At 40.9% G+C, this 21,909-nt stretch overlaps 2 protein-coding genes across 2 annotated transcripts; both read right to left on the bottom strand.

The window, feature by feature from the left end:
* Positions 1–1,528: 1,528 nt before the first annotated feature.
* On the bottom strand, positions 1,529–3,296 carry LOC119789175. Its single transcript, XM_038293973.1, has 4 exons — positions 2,966–3,296; positions 2,606–2,878; positions 2,101–2,204; positions 1,529–2,012 (listed from the first exon to the last, which is right to left on the bottom strand). The coding sequence occupies exons 2-4, from the start codon at positions 2,814–2,816 to the stop codon at positions 1,620–1,622; spliced, it is 708 nt and encodes a 235-aa protein (XP_038149901.1). The 5' UTR covers positions 2,817–2,878; positions 2,966–3,296; the 3' UTR covers positions 1,529–1,619.
* Positions 3,297–8,996: 5,700 nt separating this feature from the next.
* On the bottom strand, positions 8,997–19,223 carry LOC119789149 (fibroblast growth factor 4B-like). Its single transcript, XM_038293937.1, has 3 exons — positions 18,379–19,223; positions 17,628–17,731; positions 8,997–11,110 (listed from the first exon to the last, which is right to left on the bottom strand). The coding sequence occupies exons 1-3, from the start codon at positions 18,722–18,724 to the stop codon at positions 10,934–10,936; spliced, it is 627 nt and encodes a 208-aa protein (XP_038149865.1). The 5' UTR covers positions 18,725–19,223; the 3' UTR covers positions 8,997–10,933.
* Between the last annotated feature and the right edge of the window lie 2,686 nt (positions 19,224–21,909).

Here is a 21,909-nt window from a genome sequence, read left to right as displayed (position 1 = left end):
GGACAAGCTGCACCCTTACTTTATTTTGCATGCTTTAATAAACCAGCCAGTCCAAGCCTGTCTGTTAGTAAAAGTTACTGAATGTCTTTTTTGCAAATAAAGAAAACTTAAAGGAAACCTGTTACCATTAAAGATTAGAATATTTGAATAATTTTAACGATTGTTGAATTGCAATCTAGGGTCAACCAAAATTCCTCAGAGGTCTAGAAATGGCCCCTGGGCTGCATTTTGGACACCCCTATTCTAGTGGAATGCTGAAGTCTATCATTAGGATTTAGGGGTTTCTGTCTTTTCTCCGTTAAACTAATGTAAATTCTTCCTCATCAACTGACTGATAATATGACCATCCATCCATCCATTTTCTGTCATGCTAAATCCCAGTTGGGGTCGTGAAGGGTGCTGGTGCCTATCTCCAGCTGTCTATGGGCGAGAGGCAGGGTACACCCTGGACAGGTCACCAGTCCATCGCAGGGCATTATATAACCACCTAAAGTGAAACTCTAAGGGACTGTGGTCATTTTCTGATACAAAAATAGAAATATCATCAAGTTACATAATGTGGGATATGTGCATTCTAACATGATCTGGACAAGGAAAATGAATATTGAATAATAGTTGCCCGAGTTTGTAGCCCTGAGGTATCCCACATGTGATTTTTAAAATGTATTTATTTATTTTTGCAGGACTCTATAGATAAGAAACAACATATCACAGTCCAGGAGTTTGATTGCTGCCGTTTTCAGGGTCTGTGCAAAATGTTTTAGATGAAGAGAACTATTCTATCAGCAATATTTCAGGTACAATGGAGCTAAAATGTTTTTACAACAGGGAGGCAAATGAAACAGGAAATAAAAAAATCGGCATTGTTTATTTCTAGTAGTATTCAGTTCTTCTGGATCTAAAGCAGCTTCAGGACTAACAGCTTCTTTAAAATCCTACCTTCATGCATTTTTTCTTTTAAAGAAAGACAAACAAATATTACACTAAATAGCATTTTTTATTTTGTATCAGAAATAAGACATCATGTAATATATAAATAAAAAAACACTAGGCGATAAAAGTTTCTATATCACACATTTCAATAAATAAATAACTTTCATTGCTGTGACTGTTGGTGTCCAGCACCTGATTATTTTAATGAGTGCTTGAAAAGAGCAGATTCTTTTAGTCTTTCATTCATGTAATTTTTTTTTTTTTTTTTTTATATATATATATATATATGTATCAATGGGTGGATATTCGGAGGTCGGCCTTTTTTAAAAAGATGTGAAATAAGCATTGCCTCATCTAGGATTAAAATTTAACAGACAAAAGAGGTTAAAGGACAGCGGGCCCAGACCTCTCCCTCATCTGCTGTTCAAACAGAGGGCCTGTACAAGCCACTGTGATCAGATCAGAGCTGAGATTACATTTGATTGAAGCTCTTTTCTCTCAATCTTTGATGCTTTTCTGTCAGACAAACAGGAGACTCACCCAAACTGTCCCTTTGTCTCTTTCTGGCTTTTTGGTCCCTCTGATTTTCTACTTCCAATATTCAGGCCCATAAACATTTCATGTCAGACATAAAGACTTTTATCTTCTTTTTTTTTTTTTCACTCGGCACCCATGGGTCCAGTGCTTTATTCATGTTCTGCCCGGTCTTCGATGTTGGTCTTTACGGGGCTGCCGTGTCCAGGGGGCCTTAAGACCTGCAGGGGGTCATCGCAGGATGTGATGGTTTCCTTGGACTGGGCCCCTGCTGGATTTTGTTCTGCATCCTTTGCAGGAGGTGCAGGATGGGACTCTGTTCTCAGAGGGTCGGATGGGTTCACCTCCTCACTCCTTCTCTGCCTCTTAACTAACCTCTTCAGCAGGGCTGAGGAACCCTCTGGCGGTGCCCGGTGAACCACCCTCAGATCCCGCCCACCCAGTTTGAGCCACCATTTCTCGCTCTCAAAGGAAAACATGTCAGGGTGCTCAGCGAGATTGAGCCAAACATGCCAGAAAGGACAACGTCTTCTATCCTTTTGCCTCTGTAATGGAGAAGAGAAACAGAAATATTTACAGACCTCTCCGTTCTGACCCCCTGATTCTGTTCAGATGGATATAGAGGGTACTCACAGACTTGTACAGCTGTCCCTTTATGTCTACACACAAGAACTGCTTCCTCCTCAAATCGAAGATCATCACAAAGTTGACTGGCTCTGTTGTTACTGGTAGAATGACTGTAAAATGGTGCAAAATAATTTTTAATTGGTGGGAGATAAATTGCTTGTTGGAAATGGGGAAAAAAAAATCTCTGTCTATATTATTATTAGTAGTGGTATTGTTATTATTGTTATTAAACTTTTACTTGTTGTCTGGGCAGTTCTATGAACAACATAAACCTGTTTGCAATTTGGTTAGAACTCCTAAAACTAATGATTTGCTTAAAAATGAGCAAAATGTACCTTTTTTTATCATATCTTTATTTACAAACAACTTACAGCAAAAACTTAACATTTGGTCGTCTTAAAATGTTGTACTAAACAGGCCAATGTCTGGATTTGGTTTTCAGACACCCTTACATTCGGATGAAAGGGATCTAATCTAACATAGAGTAAAGTTTTTGGACAAGCAGACTCACCCAGGTTGTCTCTATGGAGACCATTTCTCACTGATCCGTTCCGATCTGCGTAGAAATGTGTTGAACCAGCAGACAGCCCTGCATGGGCTCCTTGGTCTGAGCTTCCTGTCTGGTGTTGACGTCGCTGTAGATGCTGGAGCCTTGGCCTCCCATCCACTCTTACAGAAACATGTAAGGCAATCAGGATGAGTGAGAGGGAAGCCGGTTGCATGATCAGCGGGAATGATTCGCTCTTCAAAAGCTCAAATGTTCAGGATGGGGTGAGGGCAGCTTCTGGAGGAGGAGAAAGTCCAACAGGTCTATTTAAACAGAGGGTCAATAAACTGGCTAACTCATTTACCAAAACGGCTCAAAGCTTACCTGCTTTCTTCTGCTTCACGCTTTAGGATGACGATCCTGAAGAACCAACTATTTTTCTTTGTGTGAACAAATATTTATCTGTATGGTTTTTCCTTTAAAAAAATGTATATTTAAAAAAAAATAAGGGTAAATAAAAAGATAAGATTCTTAGAGGGATTCTGGTTTAATCATCTTTATATGTTAAGGCTCAATAAAAGCAGGCAGGTGAGAATTACAGGCTCTGCTTTATTTATCTGAACTGATCAAAGTTTGTCATGTCAGTTTAGCTCAGAAGAAGAGGAAGAGACCGCTTGATGTGGAACAAATGGCTAAATGCTCAGAGAGTCATGAAGAACAGTAATCACATCCTTACTGCGGGTCCAGACACCACATCAGACAATGCTGAGTCATTTCTAGGGATAATGATTCATACCTTTCTTGTTAATTAACTGTACAAGCTTCCGCTGCTCCCACTGTATTTCACAAGAGAGCACGCCCTATCATTAATTGTCACACAGCTTGGCTTTTTTCCGGGGCAGCTCATAAATCCCTAGACACACTCTGATAAGATTCAGATTGTTCAGACCTTTTATTAAATGTTCAAAGTTCTGCAGGTAAACATCACAGCAGGTTTTAACATTTTAGATGAAAAGGGAGTTAAAACTGTAAAATATCCTGAAATCAAGTTTAGTCCAGACAAAAAAAAAAAAAAAAAAAAAATCTGGTTTTCTAAAAGACTAAAGATAAAGAAAGACTTCCAAAAATATTCCAATCCCTCTTTGCAGTAGGACCGCAGTTAAAATTGGCTGATGGGCCTATTGAAAATCAATCAATCAATCAATCAATCAATCAATCAATCAATCAATCAATCAATCAATCAAGCATTTTATAGTGCAGCTGGTCCACAAAGTGCTTTCACAGTTAAGGGTGGTTTGACAAGAATTTAAGTAAAGAAGAGAGACAGCTAATGTTAGAAGCGATTATTATTTCTCGTTTAAAAACAAACCAAAAAGAAAACAGGAGTGTCTTGATTCTTCTCACACTTTCACTATGGAATAGAGGTTTAAGGTTCAATCTATTATCACAAAGAAACTACACCTTTGATTTGAGAATTCATCCTGCTAAATAACTTGGCCACAAGGCAACATCTCACAGCTTGATAAAACTTATAAACTTTAAATAATATCTGCCCTGAGTTTTGCACATTTGTGGAAAGTCATGCAAATCTCTAAAACAGTGGTGTCCAAATTCAGTCCTAATGGCTGCTATCTCGCATGTTGATATTTTATTTTAAGAAAGGGAAGAAAGCAATCACGGATTACAAGTCTATGCTAAGCCAAAACAAACAAGTAATTAACAGCTTCATCGAAATGTAGCGGAGTAAAAGTTATAAGTGCTCCCCTAAAAAATTAGTCAAGTAAAGTACAGATCCTAAAAAAAATACTTAAGTACAGTAATCAAGTAATTTTACTTCGTTACTTTCCATCACTGCACCAGACCAGTGGATTTCCCCTGTTTCCGCGATCGTGTCCTTTGGACTTTTGGAGTCCTGATTGCAGTTGAAATAAAGCCCTGATGGTAGTAATTAATCCACCATATCATTAAAGGACTGGAGTGTTTGAGTAAAGGAAACAGATTGCCTTCAATGCTTTAGGAAAGTTTTGGGTTTGACTTAATGCAACATAAAGAGTCCAGATCTTGTTTGGCATCCCACAATCCCCTGTTCTGTCTTCACCATCCAGGCTATGTCCTTGGTCTCCTGCAGAAGCGAGCAAGGGTCCAGTTTTTTTCAGTTTCCTGAAAAAGAAGAGTCATTGTTGGGCCTTGTTCACCAGGTGGGAGGTGCTGTCGGACCAAGAGAGGTCAGAGGAGATGGGAACTCCTTTATACTATCCACATGATCAATAAGATGTTTCACAAAGAAAAATGAAAATTTCTACCAGTAGAGTTTCAAAGCTATTAGAGATCAACCGCATAATCTCTCCAGCTAGACAATAAGACAAAGGTCGGTCTGTTAAATACTTAAAATCTAAATGTACATTGGGGATAAAATGGAGGAAAAGGATGCAAATAAACTAAAGAAGAACGACACTAGACATATAATAGATTCTGCATACGGTCCAGGAGGAGCATCTATCTGCTCCTAAGGTTGTAGATCTCTTCCTTCAGAGGGAACTAAAAATAGAGCCTAAAAGGAATTATAAAATATTTGAGCCAAAACACCTTCAACTACCTTTTCATGTACTGCATAAAGAAAGGAGCAACAAACAAGGAAAATAAAGCATCCGCATGATTCCTTTGGACCTGAGCAGCCATAGCTCCTTTTAAATTTACCCTTCACTTCCAATCCAGCCCAACTCTATTTATAAGTACTTAAAGCAATAAGCAATGGCACTAAAGCAAAAAATAAAAATAAAAAATACAGCAAATATGATGATTCAAACTTGTATTAATAAAAGGTTGTAACTTGTGTTACATCTAAACTTCTTTTCTCTCAGATAAAACATCTGATGTATGTTGAACAAATACAAATCTTAACGTTATTTACATTACTGCAGCTGCATTTGCAAATTCAAACACCTACAAATATATTTTTATTGACAGGTATCTTACCCCATACTCCCCCTTCACAATAACATACAGTGTTATGTTTGTTTCGCATATAAAATACTGATAGAAAATTTGGATATATGGTTGAAACAGAACAAAATATTTAAAAAAACAACCTTCAGTCACACTTTTATAATTGTTTTATTTCTGATTTCAGTTGAAGTTCACAGATAAGGCAGAAGAAAATGTTTTCAAAGAAATGAATAATGTTTATTACCACCATAGTCACTGCTCAGAGGAATAAAAATGTATGTATGTATTTAATAATGAATAATTTACAGATCATAGAAGTTTAGAGGAACTGTAAAAAGTTTATGTTTTGTGTGAGTAGGATAGTAATTCCGAGTATTACTATCAGGGGATAAGGTCTGGAGAAGGTAGACCTGCATCAGCTGTTTCTCCTACATAAGTTGAAGTCTGATTGACTATGACATCACTTTCTCAGCATGGCCCCAGCTCAGAGACACTCACCATCCATGACTGGTCCATTCTACAGCGGCAAATTTTAAAACGACTGAGGACATCCTGAGCTCAACAGAACATCGTGTCTGAAGCCTGACAGAGGCCAGGTTCTGCTGATCCTCCGGCAGAGGTCCAGAGACAAACAGGACAAACAACCATTCACACACACACTCACCCGTAAGGAGAAAAGCCAATTAACCTAACAGTCATGTTTTTGGACTGTGGGAGGACGCCGGAGTACCCAGAGAGAACCCAGGCATGCTCAGGGGGAACATGCAAACCCCATGCAGAAAGACCTCGGGCCGGGAATCGAACCTGCAACCTTCTTGCTGCAAGTCCACTGAGCAGCCCCCTTTAGAGAACATAAACATCAAACAAGTGGATTTTTTAGGCTTACCTGGAGACATTGATTTTAGGTGTATTCTGACAGCCAATCAGAAAGCAGAATATGCATCCTTCTTTTAAATGGAAATACTATTTAAAATTTGTTCTCCTTTTCATATAAATTATGTGATATCAAATCATGGAAGTAAAAACAAATTTGTATGAAAAGCCTCGTTACTAAAAACTGAGCAAATTTTCTGTTTCTGTTAAGTCACAATAATGAGCTTTAAGGTTCTGACCAGAAGAGGGCGCCCCAAGCTGATTTATTTTTGAAAGCCTGACATCTATCTTAGAATTGGGTTTCTCCATCTTATCTTAATTCAAAAAATATCATCTATATAATATTATTGGAGAAAAATAAACATGCCCTCCTTTTATATCTTTAAAATAACAGATTTTAAAATATATTTGTATATCATTGATAAACTAGGAAAAAGAATATCCTAGTAGTGTTTTTTGTTTTGCTTTACTTATTTTGTTTTTCTACTTGTTTTCTATATTTATTTTTTTCTAGCCTGTGCTACAGATTAAACTTATGTTTTCTAAGTTGTATGTGATTTAAACAAAGGTTTAAAAAAATCCTTTAAAAAAATGGAAACATCAGGAAAAACACCCACCCATTGCCAAAAAGTTAAAAAAAAGTTTTTTATTGTCATCTCAGGAATACAGTTGACTGCTGTGCACAGCACATACGTACAAAAATAAAAGGAAAACCATTTGTAATATAGTTTTTTTTCTCACTTATATTTTTTTCCAGAAACAAATGATTGGAGAAGTCTGTTTTCAAACTAATTTACAATCATTTCAATAATCTGAACTAAGGCAGAAGGTGAGGTATATGTTAAAAAAGAGGAGGGGGACTCAGAGGAAGCACTCTCCCCTCAGTGCAGGAATAGAAAACTGAGAGATAAACACAAAAAAAAAGGCTGCCGGCTTACAGGGAGACACACGCGACCCAAATCTGATCCCAGAGCCAGCCGCTCACCTCCCGTTCCCTGCAGACCAACACATTACAAAGCCAGAACAAGTCCAGACACTGGATCTTTAATCCAAGGGGTAAGACTTACCTCGCTCATTCAGAACTCTACATGCATCATGAGGAATTAAAGAAGAAAAGCAATGTTTTCTCATCGGCGAAATACCGCTTAGTCCTGCTATGGTACACAAACTTCCCTGCTTCACAAAAACATGCAAAAGTTGGAAACACTAAAATCCCTTTAAACTTTCCATAATCTGACAACAAATTTAAGATTTTTTAGACAGGAAAAAAATATATATATCAGCTCATTCTTTCCAGTTTCCACCCTGCTAATATGCTAATGATTTCTCTGAAGCACAGTCAGATGAGCCTGAAATAACACAGAGAGGCTGACAGGAACACAGTCCCTCAGATCTTCATTTTCAGCTTTGTTTAGGGAAAGTCAGGAAAAAGAAAATCAGCTCCGACACAGAAAACTGCATTCAGTGAAAAAGAAAATTCTAATTTCTCTAAATAAATGAGAAAAATCAGGCTCTAAACAAGAAGCTACAGGTGAGCAATCTCTGACAGGCTCACATTCAATCAAACCTACATGACATCCTGGGAGTGACTGGATTCAGGCCTTCTCTCCAGCCGTTCTCCTGGAACAATGCGACAGTTTTTACTGGACCTTCTGCTACAAGTGATCCATCTCCTCTTCGTCCTCTGAACACACTGCTTCCAGGCATCCCTCTCTTCTACCAAAAACAACCAGCAGTATCGACATGGCAGTGACGCTGGAGAGGACAGGCTAGAATAAGACAGGCGGAGTCCTGCTGCTTTTCCTCATCCTCTCACCACGCTGCCCTTTCTCCTCTCTAACGCAAACAGCCAGAACGTCATGAAAAAGTATTTACCCCCTGCCACAGCGTCTCAATCACATTAACGTCCTGACTTTGACTAGGCCAATTTAAACACCTTATTTTCTTTTTACACATTCACAGAAGGACCTGGTGGCTGCTTTGGAGCATTGTCGTAAAACAGAACCCAAAATAAGGGTTGGAATTCATAGTTCCATCAATTACCGACACTTTCCAGTTTTTGAAGCAGCATAAAGGCCCAGACCATGTCACTACCAGCACCATGTTGGACTATAGGGAGGACGTTTTTGTTCTGAGATCCCCTTTTAGTTTTACTCGTGATGTACCTTCCAGACAAATTCATTTTGTCTCTTTATTGCACAACATATTTTCAGCAGTGGTTCTGGTCTTGGACAATTCTGCTCAGTTTCTCTCTTATTGTTTAAATATGACCTTTAAACTTAACTGAGGAATTGGTGCCTGCAGAGCAGGATTGCTCTGGATTCTGCTGGGACATCCAGGGTGAGTTCTTGGAGTAATTCTGGTAGATCAGGTGCTTCTGTGAAGGTTTTTCACCGTTTCATGTGTTCGCCATGTTTGGATCATGGTTCTAACTATGGTTTTCTTAAAGATTCAGAAATGGATCTGTAAGCCTTTCAGACTAAAACCTAGGAGTCTTTGCTTCTCATCTGTTTTTAAATTTCTTTATGGCAGGACATTATGTGTTACTTTTTGAGATCTGTTAGTCTACTTCCTGTTGTGAGACAGGTCCTTTTTTCTACAGCTTCAAAGTTGTGGTTAATGACGGTTAATTCATGATTTAATGAGACGGGTGTAATTTAACCCCAAGGTCAGATTCATCTGTATAGATTTGTTTCCTAATAAATACAAAAAAAAATTAAAAAATTAGACCCAATTTTTCGATCAACTCAGGTTACCTGAGTCTGATATTAATAGTTGAACATTGATGTGAAACATTGATGGATGACTAGAATAAAAATGGAAGCATGTAGGGGGTAAATACAGCTCTGTGTAATTACAGCTATAATAATCAACTAAAATCCAACTAAACTGAAAAGTAATGGACTGAAAACACAAGTGATAACTCACAGCCTCGTCTTTTCTAAGAAACAGCAGAAACAGGTGCAGAGCTCGGGGTCAAAGTTCGCCACGAGGTGGACGTGAACCAAATGCCAGCCTGAAAAACACGGAGGCAGACACCAAATCTCTGACCTCGCTTCTAAAGCGGCTCACATGCCCAACATTCTCAGAGGCTGTGCATCCACCGTCTGGTCTGACCAAAACAGCCAGGAGCCCGCCAGTCTGATGGCCGCTCAGACCCCAGCATTAAACGTGACCTCGCCAGGTCACGCAAACAATCAGAGCACCGCTCTTCCTCTTTATCTCCTTCAAGAAAAGATCAGCATCTGAGAGAAGGGTTGGAGTATTTCATGAATGCAAGTACCTCATGCTGCATGAAATGTTATAAATCAAACAACAGATATAGCTTCAAGCACTGAGATCAACAATCATCTGCAGCTGATCCAGGAACTTTTCTGGTTTTTTTTCCAGACAAAGGTGTGTCTTTAGTTCCACTCATTTGAATAACCAGTCTCTACTTTTAGTGGCATCAAACCTGTCAGATAGCTTCCTTTGACTCTTAAATAATAAACATAAATAAATAAATAAGGATAAGTTATGAGTCTATAAAGTATTTTAAAAATGGCTATTCTAACATCTGTATTATTGTGCTACGATGACTTGCTCTCAATTCAGAGCAAATGACCTGAAACTATTCTATATGCATACTTCAAATAAAAGCACCCATACATACAGTATGCAGTCACTCTGAGGCTGGCCTCGGTAGCTCTGAAAATATAACCTTGGATTGTCAAAGCTCTCTTGGACATAATGTAAGGAAGGGTAAATCTAACTTTCCAAGAGGCTCCATTGGATCCTGTGCAGCATAGAGTCTCAGTTACTCAACCAATCTAACTATAGAAGGAGAATAAAAGTGGAGAAACTTCAGACCCTCGAGGAATTGGGCTAAAGCCCCCGGTGGTGTCTTGGGCAGCCATGACTTGCGTATCATTCCTATTTTTGACTTGAGCACCACATTTCTCACATGAAATGGTGAGGGGGCCGTAAGAAGGAATTCAAGGCACAGCCACCTCATGACGCAGCAGGAAAAACCACCAACAAATTTGCAGGAGCTCCAGTTGCCCCGACAGTAACAGAACAATCCCCCCTCAAGTCTTTTTTTAGGGATCACAGCTAAATATGTTAAAGTAAACAGGCTTTATGGAAACTTCATGTGCATTTCTACTTTTTCCTCTGATTACGGTTCCTTGAGGTAATCCATCCCACTTTGCAAACCGTTGTCCACTGGTAGGGCGCAGCCTGGACCGTTCCAGCGAGCACCAGGGAAAACCAGAGGGCCAAATCACCGCTCCCTCTTCCCTTCCCATCAGACGACGAAACTTATGTAAGCAGCTCAGAATGCATTTCAGTAATTTCTAAAACAAAGTCAGCTTCCCAAATATACATAAAAAGTTGAATAAATATCAGATATATCCGCGTTTGTTTCTTTTGAAGTTCATGTTGTGGTTTCGTGTTTGTACGTACTTATGTGGTTTTTGTGTTACCTGGGATAAAAATAACTCCACATGTGCAAATAAGTTTGTTATTGCCAGTTTTTTTTTTTTTCTCTTCTGATCATATTCGGGGTAAGAAGTGCGTCACAGTCATGGCAGTAGTGGCCTTGTTGCCCCTCTTCACGCGGCCATGCTTGCTCAGGGCTATGTAGAATCCTCTGTACACCAGAGACTCGTAGGCATTGTAGTTGTTGGGGAGCAAACTCTCCTTGAATTTACACTCATCATGGAAGACTGTCTGCAGGGAACAAAGACACATGGAAGGAAGACTGTTAGAAACATGAGCGGAAACAAATTTCACCAGAGTTAAGAGCCAAAAAAAATCTAAAAACATTGAAGGTACAAAATAGAAATACTGGACAATAAGCAGATATTTGGTTTTAAAATGATTTTTTTAAGAAACTGTGATCAGCCCTCTAACACAGGAAGATACTACCATATATGGATGATAAGTCTTCACTGAGAAATGAGAGCAGCAGCCTGAGGACTCTGTCTGAAGCAGATTCACTAGCCCTGCTGTACAAAGTTTAGCTTCTGCAGATCTCAACATTATAAAGGTGATGCTTCTGCCACAGCAGAAAGGTTTTTCTCTTAGCTAAAGTCTTCTATAGAAGCTTTTAAAAACTGTGGGCAATCCTGTCCCTAAAAGATTATTATTATTCCTTTCTTTAATGCTGTTTTAGCACTTTTCTGTCTACTTTTAAAAACGGGTGCAGACCTTTCTATTTGAGGTAAGAGTGGCTCAGGTTATCCTGCGCATAGTTATGCCACCATGGGCTTAGGGCGCTGGAGGACATAAGGACCACTCTCATCGCTTCATTCTATCTCTATTTTCCAATTCTGCAATATTTGTTTGTTCATTACCAAACTTAATGTTCTCTCTGCTCTTTCTCGCCATTCTAGCTTCATCTGGCCATCCTGGAGGTAAATATCAGCTTGGATGCCATACTCAACAGCTCCACAGACAAAACTATGAGCTAAGGTTTTATTGTGACTATATGTTCTCTCTCACTAATCCATTTTGCCATGAAAACTGGCTCAGAGCTCATTTGCCCAATTGTTTCATTCCTAGACAAAGACACCTGGGGAGTCTCTGTCAACTGTGACCATATCTAACACATAGAGTAATTATGGATCAGTTTTTCTAAGTTCCTTTTGTGTGTCTGCCTGTTTTCTCAAACCCACATTCAGCCTCTGAAGAAGACCACTCTCTGAAGCTGGTTCTGTTGTTGGTTTCTTCCTATTAAAGGGAGTTTTTCACCTCCACTGTCACTGCATGTATGCTCATGCAGGGGATTGCTGCAGAGTCACCAACATATTGCAAGCAAATATCTGCTGTTGTCACATGCTCACCCATTTAGAGTGAAACCTACAAAGTCAATGGCTCAATACAATCAGGTTTTCCTTAAAGAAACTTTATGTATATGACTGAATTGTTTATTTAAAGAGCCTTGAAGTGACACGTGTTGTAAATTGGTGCTATGTAAATAAACAGAAGTTTTCAATCAAGCTGTTTTTTCTTCATACGTGCTGTGTCCATTTTGATTTTGCTGGATCACCAACATGTGATGGACTGGCCGTGTCATTTTGTTATCATACCTATAGCTGATTCCTCTGTGGTGGACAGAAGGACAGCAGAAGAGAACAGATGAGTGGAACAGCTAGACTCACACAGCAGACACACCAAATATGGAAACATTTGAGACTCTTTTTTCTTTACTAAAAGTTTGACTTTCAAATTTCAGAGAGGTTGCTAGTTTCCTACAAGAAAATTATTAATACTGCCACAATCAACACAAAGAAAGTAGCACCGCATCAAATAACAGCCAACAGGACCTAAAGACCCCTAACCAGAAACTAGGGGTTTTAGTCAGAAAGTACTCTGGGATCTTGTTGTCAAACAGTAACAGTACTGGTTTCCAGTACTGTTACTGCCTGTAGATCACAGGGGGCGCCGCTCCCTTGCATCAAGAACATCGCGGACAGGCGCTGCCTATCCCAGGCTCACCAGATCCTCTCCGACCCCACCCACCCCAACCATGGACTCCTTACCCCCCTGGCGTCTGGCAGAAGGTTCCACAGCATCTTCTGCAGAACGACCAGACTACTGAACAGTTTCATCCCCCTGGCCATCAGACTGTTTAACGCCACATAACACTCCTCCACCCCCCCACCCCCAAACACCCATGGACATGGACAATACACGCACCTTAGTTTAGTTTTGTCCTAAATGTAATGTTTCGTTTAGCAATAACTCAACTTATTGATGTTACTTCTAGCAATAACTCAGTGCAATATATATGCATATATATACTTCTTTACCCTGTATATAGCTAGCTCTTAGCTCTTAGTTATAGAAAACATATTTATTGTGCAGGAATAAGGTCTTAGCTCTGTTACACTGATAGCCAAGTTTTCGACATTTCTTTGTCAAGATTCACCTTGTGTTTTTTTGTGCAATGACAATAAAGGAAGTCTAAGTCTCTAAGTCTAAGAAGCTCTGGTGCGAGCCGACAGGTGACAAAGACTCGTAGGTAGGTGTTGAAAAAACCTACTTCAGAGACAGTTCGGTTGCCTTGACCCAGATGACTGTGAATTTATAAAGGCATGATTAAAGGAAAAGGCATTGTTGAGGTTAGAGAAAAAAAACTGGTCAATTGGGTGTAGAGAGTAGAAAGACAATAGCACCTTAAACTTCATTTGATTTCAACGAAGTAAAACAGGTATAATTTTTAAGCTGATGGGCTACAGCAGCAGAGGACGGCTACAAAAAACACTAGCACAGGAAAACGAAGCTACAATCTACAATTCCCCCAGAACTGGACCAGATAAACCAGTTTCAGATTCAATGATTCAATGCAATGTGCTGGGTTTCTTTAATCAGAAAGGTTTCTCACCAAACTGATGGATTTAACTTTGCAAAACACCTTGGTGGCTCTGGCAGTGAGGGGACATCCTATAACCAGTGAGATGCTGGGTTTAAGCCCCCTGCTCCACCTGTCTCTCTCAGTTTGTTCTTGGGCGGAACAATCCATCTGCGCTGCCTGCTGTTGGGGATCAGGAGCCAATTGGTGGCGATTTATGGCAGCTTAGCTTGGTATCATCTGCATGTATCATCTGCAAGGTAGATGCTTTTAGGGTCCCTGATAAAAACACTCTACATATATACAGATTAACTTTAGATTACGTGTTGGAGCAACAAAACTAAACCAGATTAAATGAAAATTGTCAAAGTGCAAATAAATCTAATGATGCAAAGAAAATGTTTGATGAATGACAAAAGCCTGATACGGTAACACACTACAGCCTATGATTGGAACTAGACATTCCATCTTTATCTGACCCCACATTGCTGTTATTTATTGCACTTTCTTTGAAAACTTCTCTCTAAAGTTTAGTGAAAGAAAAGTTACATATACATTTTAAATCCATACCTAAATATTGCATCTTTATTAACAAGTTTTTTGTGATTAGATTTTTATTTATACTGATATTCTTAGTGAGATCCAAAATCTAATTTTCTAATTTTACAAACTAACAATACAAGTAGTTAAAACAGTCTCAGACTTAAAAACAAGAGCAACTTGAATATATATTTATATTTTTAATAGCAAAAGTTTTAACTCTTGCAGAGCAATCAAAGTGGACAGCTTCAGTTCCTGCAGTAGATTATTAAATGTTGATGGGACAGTTTTCTGCCTCCAATAAATGAAAACATCTGCAAAAAGGAGCCGTGATAAAGATTTAATGACTGCTTCTGATGTCCCCCTTCAGGAGTCATAATGCTATGTCTAATTAGTGTACGTTATTGAATAAGAAGCTTTGATCATGTATGTTTAAACCTGATGTTCTATTAAATATGATCATATATGAGAGGTTAAATGGTGAATAAAATGTTTAGGAAGCAGTAGCCCATTAACAGCCAGGATGGAAAGCTGAAGGTTTCTATCATCGTGGACAGATTCATTCTTTCCTGATAAATTTATTCTCATGCTCAGGAAAACATTTAAAAGATTTTAGAAATTTCATCCTCTGAAAAAACAAAAGGTTTGTCAATCTTCAGAAGTTTTTTCCATCAACTGGGAACAAGAAACCAACACAGTTCCCTTAAGGTGCTTCCATTACAGGCAGACTGGAATTCAATCTCTGCAAAGATTGAGGAAATAAATGAAAACATCCTGTAGCACATCTAGTGTTTTCCATGTCGGCATGCAGCAGTGCTCAAATGGACTGAGGAACAAAAGCTGCAGGTAACCACCATAACTTTCTAAACTTTTACCTTTTTCAGGAATAAACCTCCAGTCAAAGGGTTACACAGCTCCCATTAAAGTAGCTGCTATGCTGACTTGCCTGCAGCCCAGATCCGCCTCAAACTGGACACTTAACATGTACTGAACTCAAAAAACATCCAACATTGCAATAAATGTTTGCCTGAATACTCCAAAATTTGAAAAGGTGACATCCCCTTTCTTCATATTCTCCATAAAATATACTTTTACATTAAAACAGCTGATCAGCTCTTGATGATTTCTAAACAATGTAAATATCTTGCATATTTCATGAAATGTATTTTTTTTACAAAACATTTATACTAAAGTTTCCTCTCTGCATCTTTGCAGATGTGTCATAATAAAATAACATTAAGAGCCTGCGGTGCTGAGCTGGCAGGAAGCATGTGGCCTAATTCAATCACGTATCAGCTCACCAGCCAACGCTTCATCACTCAGACCCGGATAAGCAGCTGCATTCTGTCTGTCAGATATGCGTCCCACAAGGAGCGAGCAGCCATGTGTCGGCACGCCTCCTCTTAACACAATAAACCCCTCACCCACCGGAGGCCGTGTATATATTCATTACTGTCCTTCCACTGCCTCAACAGGCTCAAACTAGACCTGCTGAACGATTTCTATTGATCCTCATCAATGCCTTCCATATGTATGAGAAACGTTCATAAAAGTGCAGAATATCAATGCAATAAAAGCTCATCCATTCCTCTTCTACCCAATTATCAAAATAAAACAAATGACAGACAAAAGCCTCTATGATGGTATAATGGGTTAGCCTGCAGACATGTTCGCATAGCTAAAGTATTCATAAACATTTACATTTCATTGAGTCCAAGCAATGAAAACAAAGAAAAAAGGAAATATTTCATGGTTTTAAACGTTATTGAAAAAGAAATCGCACCCCCTCTAGCTGCAGGTGTTCTGGGGTCTGTCTCCTCCAGCCTAAACATCTCAAACTATGCCAGATTGGATAGAGAGCTTCTTAAAACACCAGTTTTCAAGTATTTCTAGGGATTCTTAGTTGGATTTGTGTCTGGACTTTGACTAGGCCATTGTAACCAAAGAATTTTCTACGCTCTAAACCATCCATTACGTCACTGGACAGTTTTTTTTTATGCTTTTTTGGTATTATATACACTCTTTGTATATTGTCTGTTGTATTCTTATCTTTAATGGCATCTTGCCCTAACTGTTTGTACTCTATATATGCTACTGGAACCAGAATTTATGTGAAGGAGTAATCCAAAGGGACAAATAAACTTGAGTCTAAGTGTTCTGCTGGAAGGCGAACCTTCATCCCAATCTCAGGTCTTCTACAGACTCTATCAGGGTTTCTTTCTGGATCATCCTAGTTTAGCCTCATCCATTTTCCATCTTTGTTCCTGTTGAATAAAAGCCTCCCCACAAGATGCAGATGCAGCCACCGTACTTTTTTCCACACATAGGGATTTCCATTTAAAGCCAAACTGTTTTTCTGGCACCTCTGATCAGAGCTCCTTCTTCTGTGTCTTCCATATGGTTTGCAATTAACCGCACAGAAGACGTCCTCTGGATTTATTCTAAGTCCTCTTCCATCAAGACCAGATGATGGAGTTCATCACTAATATTTATCCTGTCAGCAGTTTGTCCCACCTGAGCTGTGAATCTCTGGTGCTCCTACAGAGTGAGCGTGGTCATCTTGGCTGCTTCTCTGATCAATGCTCTCCTCCTCCAGCTGGTGGATTTCCATGTCCTTGTAGACCCATCCTCTCTCCATGTTCAGATGGATCAATCTTAGCTCTGGAGATGTTCGTTATGGGAGTTTGTTCTAATAACTTAGGCTGCTGATGTTCTAAGTCTGGAACCAGAACACCTGCAGTTAGACCCTGACTTGGCTACACAGCGGTTTGGCTGATTAGGGACCCCATGAAACCAGTTGGCTGCACTGGATTTTATTTTAGGGATATCTGAGTAACGAGGGCGGAAAACCATGACTTTCCTTCTCCTCTGTGTTGTTCTGTCACCAAAATGAGATCAAGTGTAAAGGTGTGAATACTTTTGCGGGGCTTTTGCCGACCCCTGCATGCACAACGTGCAGCTCCCTGTGAAATAAACACTATGGCCTTTAAATTGAATTTGGGTTCTGCTGACAGGCGGCGGGGGGTTTCCCACCTTCTCCCACCCAGGACCACATTACCATCCTGAGGTCTGAATTCTGCATCTGTTAACCTCATCATTACTCGCCCATATATAGGCCAGCATGCCTCAAAGGCCAGCTTTAAATAGAGCTTTATAAATTCCTGATGGAATTAATAATATATGGATTTCACAACACAGAATGTGAAGCTGGCAGCGAGGCTGGCGCAGCAGAGCCAACCTGGAAGATGACAGCCAGCTAAGAGTAGGCAGAGATCTGCAAAGTGGGCATTGATTTTTTGGGGGGATCTAATGAACATTACAGGCAATAAATGAAATTGTGTGCAAACCTACCGTTCCGTATAACCTCCCACGGCTGTTCATTGCGACAAAAAACTCACTCTTCACTCCATAGAGGCTCACCACTCCCCTCTCCACCGTGGAGATCTCTATCAGACCTGGTGCAGGACACAGAGTGGTCGTGTTAGAATGCAAATAAATGAGAGATCATCCAAGCATCATCTGCAAATGTTTCATTCTGCCTGACTGGGAGCTGCGCGCTTTGGGTGTAACCTTGCTGCGCAGCATGCGTTGCCTTTGTTCCGCATCCATCGCTCCATCTTTACATGGGCATCCTTGCGCGTCAATTAAGCGCGCTCTGGTTAGTGCAATTATTGCAGCAAATACATCTGACGTGCACTGCTATGCATTGGCGGGCGCTATGGCTCCTGGTGCGCCCTCACAGGGCTGCGTAAAAATAAGTTGAGTCTAAAAGCGTCCATACATTCATGACATGGTTGAGCTCGAAGAGAAGGGGGGAGGAGGGTGAGAGAGAGAGAGAGAGAGAGAGAGAGAGAGAGAGAGAGAGAGAGAGAGAGAGAGAGAGAGAGAGGGGAGATGAAGGAGGATGGGGGTGTTCAGTGCTGATGGATGCTTGTTTTTAATAGATATGTCTTTGCTCTGGAAGAAACTCAATTCTCCCTGTGAGTCGGATGAGATATGGTCATGCAAATGAATAGAGGGGATAGACTATCCTGCGCACCGCAGATCCATGCTCACTGCCTCTGCCTGTCTACTGCATTACATTGGTGGAGGTAGAACTCACTGTACTGGTTCTCATTATGTACACCGTTTATCCTGCCGTCGGGGAGGACCTGAAGGTGAAACCCGATGCCCACGTTGCAGTAGAGCCTCCGCACTCTTTTGATGCCCAGCAGGTAGTCAGTCTCCCAGTTCTGCTCCGGTTTCTCCCCGGAGATCCCCAACACGGAGCGGGAGAACAGGGTCTCCCATCGCTTCTCCAGCAAAGTTGCGTTCGTCCTGCCGCTCGGTAAAGGGTACGCTGACACGACCCCCAGCAGAAAGGCCAGGAGAAGCGCCGCGGTCAGCGTCCAGTGCGGCGTGCCGGCCTCGCAGGACATACTGACGAGGTGCCTTTGCGCAGCGGCCATCCGGTTTACCTTCGGGCCACGTGGTCGAAATTAATGACCCTAAAAATACCGCTCTTCTTGTTTTGCTTCCTTCGGCATGCTGGCTGAGGGTTATTTTTGGTGAGCGGATCAGGGCTCTGGGCATGAAACGCAAGCCCCGGTGAGGAGGAGGAGAGGAGACGGGAGAGTGCGCGGTGGAGCTAGAGGTGATGGAGATGTTGGTGGTGGTGATTACCATGTTTCGCAGCTCCTCTGCGCCCCTCTCTCCCTCTTTTTTTCCCCTCTCTCTCTCTCGGTCTGCGCCTCGGTGAGAGTCCACCAATCCTCCGGGCTGTCAGTCACCGATCAGCCTGCTTCTACCGCGGCCAGCAGATCGCATCCCTGGATGACATCATGGTGACTTCACTCGGCTGATAACGAAAAGCACCGAGTCAGTGTTGGGCAGCCTGTTGGACAGGAGCAGATGAAGCCTATTGGTGAGGATCAGCGGCCTGGGACGTGATGGGGCTGCTCCCAAATTGGGTCGGGCGGTCATATGTCCGAGGGGCCGCTTCCTTATTTAGAAAGAAGGTGTAAAAACAGGCCCACTTGTCACCGGAGAGCAATGACAGGGCTCTTGTGGTTCCCACTTCTTCAGCCGCGCAGATCAAGAACTTTTCCACGCAAAAATGTTTTGGTTCCCCCCCCCCTTAATCTATATTAAGTCAGGTGCGCCAGAGAGCCAGGGGTCAAGAACCCCTTCACTAAGATCCAATCAGATTCAAAGTCTTTAAGGTTTGAAATTATCATCAATTATTTGACTCTTTAGAAGAACAGAGCTATTAAAGGAGTCTGAGGAGGGAACTGATCAGTCCCGCAACAAAGCGGCCCTCATTCCATTCCCAGCATGCCATTATGAAGGCTGTCATCTCCTCCATGTAACGGAGAACACCAGCACCACCACCAGCAGCAAACCAGTGCGTCTGTGGGGTCGCACCAGCAGCTCTGAAGCGCACTACTTCCTCCATGCCTCCAAAGGATGGCAGCCTTTCCCCACCTTACAGACGACTGGACCTGAGCACACACTTCATGGATCAGGAAGCAAATGCAGCAGAAATCAAATTTTAGAAATGCTATTTTTTCCCATATCTGGAAAAAAAATGCATGGTGGATTAATTCCACAGATACGTTTTTCAGTACCCCCTTTAAGTCTTCTGGCTTCCAGCTTGAGAAATAAGGTCCCAAAGGGATTTAACCTGGAAAACAGCATCTCCATCAGGCTCATCAGCTTAAGAAAGCATGGAGATCGCTAATATGTCCTGGTATATGCCAGCAGATGACTTGGGAACAATTTAGGACCGTTAATTGTTAATTGGAGAAAACCAAACCCAATGAGGCATGCTTTGGTGGGGTAGTGGTTAGCGCACATGACCCATGTTTGGAGGTCTTAGTCCTCAACGTGGCAGACCCGGTTCAGATCTGACCTATGGTCCTTTACCACATGTCTCTCCCTCTCTCATACCCTTTCCTATCAGCCTACTGTCCAAAAAAGAGCCATTAGTGCTGAAAAAAAACAAAAAAATCTTCTTTGATGTTAGATTAACATTTCATATGAAACAGAACTTGTTTGTTTTTTTCATTAAGCTGGAAGAATCAAACAATTCCCTCTCTGTGGGATGACTTGCAACCTAATTTTAAATGATTTTCAGTTAAATTGATGAGTTTCTCAAAGTGTAAAACTTTTACAGATTGCTCAGGGACGAGTTAGTGATTATGCAGTTCTTTTATTCGGTATAAAATCTATTTGGTAACTGCATATGTTTACACATCCAACAGATCTGTAACAGCTCACATCCCCAAAGATGAGCTGGAAAAAGTTCATATCAAAAATATTATATTTGGCTTTCACACAGTCTGACAGTTGGCACTTTTGTTTTTTTTAAATCAAACATATTTGGTTCAGAGAAAAGTTTTCATCGACTCGGTTACAGATCTAACGTAAAAAGAACAAAAAGAAACCGGAGAGGGAAACAAAAACTAAACAAAGGGGAGAAAACCTCTGCTGTGAGACCAGAGCAGATAAACCTCTACATTTTCATTTCAAATGGACATCTGATCAGCCAGATGCTGAGGTCTTTCCAGCTACAGTAGGAAATAAATTAGAGCTTTATAACATCTCTATACAAATAATTTATCTTTCACAGAAACAGCCTTCAACCCGGCACCAGACGATGCAACACACAGTCCCTTAGTTTAATACACACCGTTTAGTGAGAAAAGCATAATAAATAAGTACATATGTACAGAAGAGGTTAAAGAATAAAAACAAGCAGGCACTTGTTACAATGCCAGACAATTGGACACATTCTGAATGGAAAAGCTCCTGCTGGGTCCAAGGCTGGCATTTTGAGCTGGTTCTGGTGAACGGCTCCAACACTGAGCTGAATCAACGCATGAATCTGAACACGGCGGGGCCTTTAATATACTTAAACCAAAAAAAAAAAAAACACACTGCAGCTTTCAGATCTTCACCCTCAAAACTGAGGAGACAGACACACACGGGATGAGAGGCTCATCCACACGCAGCGTCTCTCCAGAGCGGTTGCTATGAAGACGGTTTCCATGCAACGCTACGTTAATCGTTTTACCACCACCTGCCCATCTGGATGGCCTAGATTGTCGTTTGGATATGCAGCAACATGCGGAGCGTCATTGGCACCGGAAACTAGACCAAGCTGTGACCCTGACTGTGGTCCATGTCGGAGGCAAATACTAATGTAAACAGCATTAGAAGTCCTCGAGTCTAGAAAAGTTCTGCTGGTTTCTCGAAGGACTTTAAAACGGCTACTCCAGTTGAATAAGAGACACTTTAGAAGCAGCGCAGTTAAATATTTCCCCTCAGCAGGTTGCATAAAGTTCCCATAGGGATCAAATAGAGTCTGAAGGTATTCAAAGTAACTCTGTTCTAATGTTTTGGGGGGCGGGGGGCGAACACATTCCAGGGTCGGTTTAGCTGTTCTCCCCTTTTTAACTCTAAACTCTGATTTCGTACCAATATGTGTTTGATGTCATGTAACATTTAAAAAGGGTCGGCCCGTTCCCTAAGACTCACTGTGTCCAGCTGTTTTTTTAAATAAGGTCTGTTTACCAATCATGGAGAGCAGAGAAAACCTCTGCATAATGGCTGAATCGCAACAGTGACACAGGGGCTACACTCACAAAAATAT

This window comes from Cyprinodon tularosa, unplaced genomic scaffold, assembly GCF_016077235.1.
Source record: "Cyprinodon tularosa strain WSP-4 unplaced genomic scaffold, ASM1607723v1 ctg332, whole genome shotgun sequence".
In the NCBI taxonomy this organism is placed as follows: Eukaryota; Metazoa; Chordata; class Actinopteri; order Cyprinodontiformes; family Cyprinodontidae; genus Cyprinodon; species Cyprinodon tularosa.
This window is presented reverse-complemented; position numbering and strand designations above follow the sequence as displayed.

Coding starts and splice junctions, on each gene's coding strand:
- LOC119789175 (XM_038293973.1), bottom strand. CDS start 2,816: ATGCAACCGGCTTCCCTCTCACTCATCCTGATTGCCTTACATGTTTCT. Junction 2,205..2,605: donor TCTCCATAGAGACAACCTGG/GTGAGTCTGCTT, acceptor ACCATTTTACAG/TCATTCTACCAGTAACAACA. Junction 2,013..2,100: donor AGGGACAGCTGTACAAGTCT/GTGAGTACCCTC, acceptor TCTCCATTACAG/AGGCAAAAGGATAGAAGACG.
- LOC119789149 (XM_038293937.1), bottom strand. CDS start 18,724: ATGGCCGCTGCGCAAAGGCACCTCGTCAGTATGTCCTGCGAGGCCGGC. Junction 17,732..18,378: donor ACATAATGAGAACCAGTACA/GTGAGTTCTACC, acceptor GTCCTGCACCAG/GTCTGATAGAGATCTCCACG. Junction 11,111..17,627: donor GTGGGAGGTTATACGGAACG/GTAGGTTTGCAC, acceptor TGTTCCCTGCAG/ACAGTCTTCCATGATGAGTG.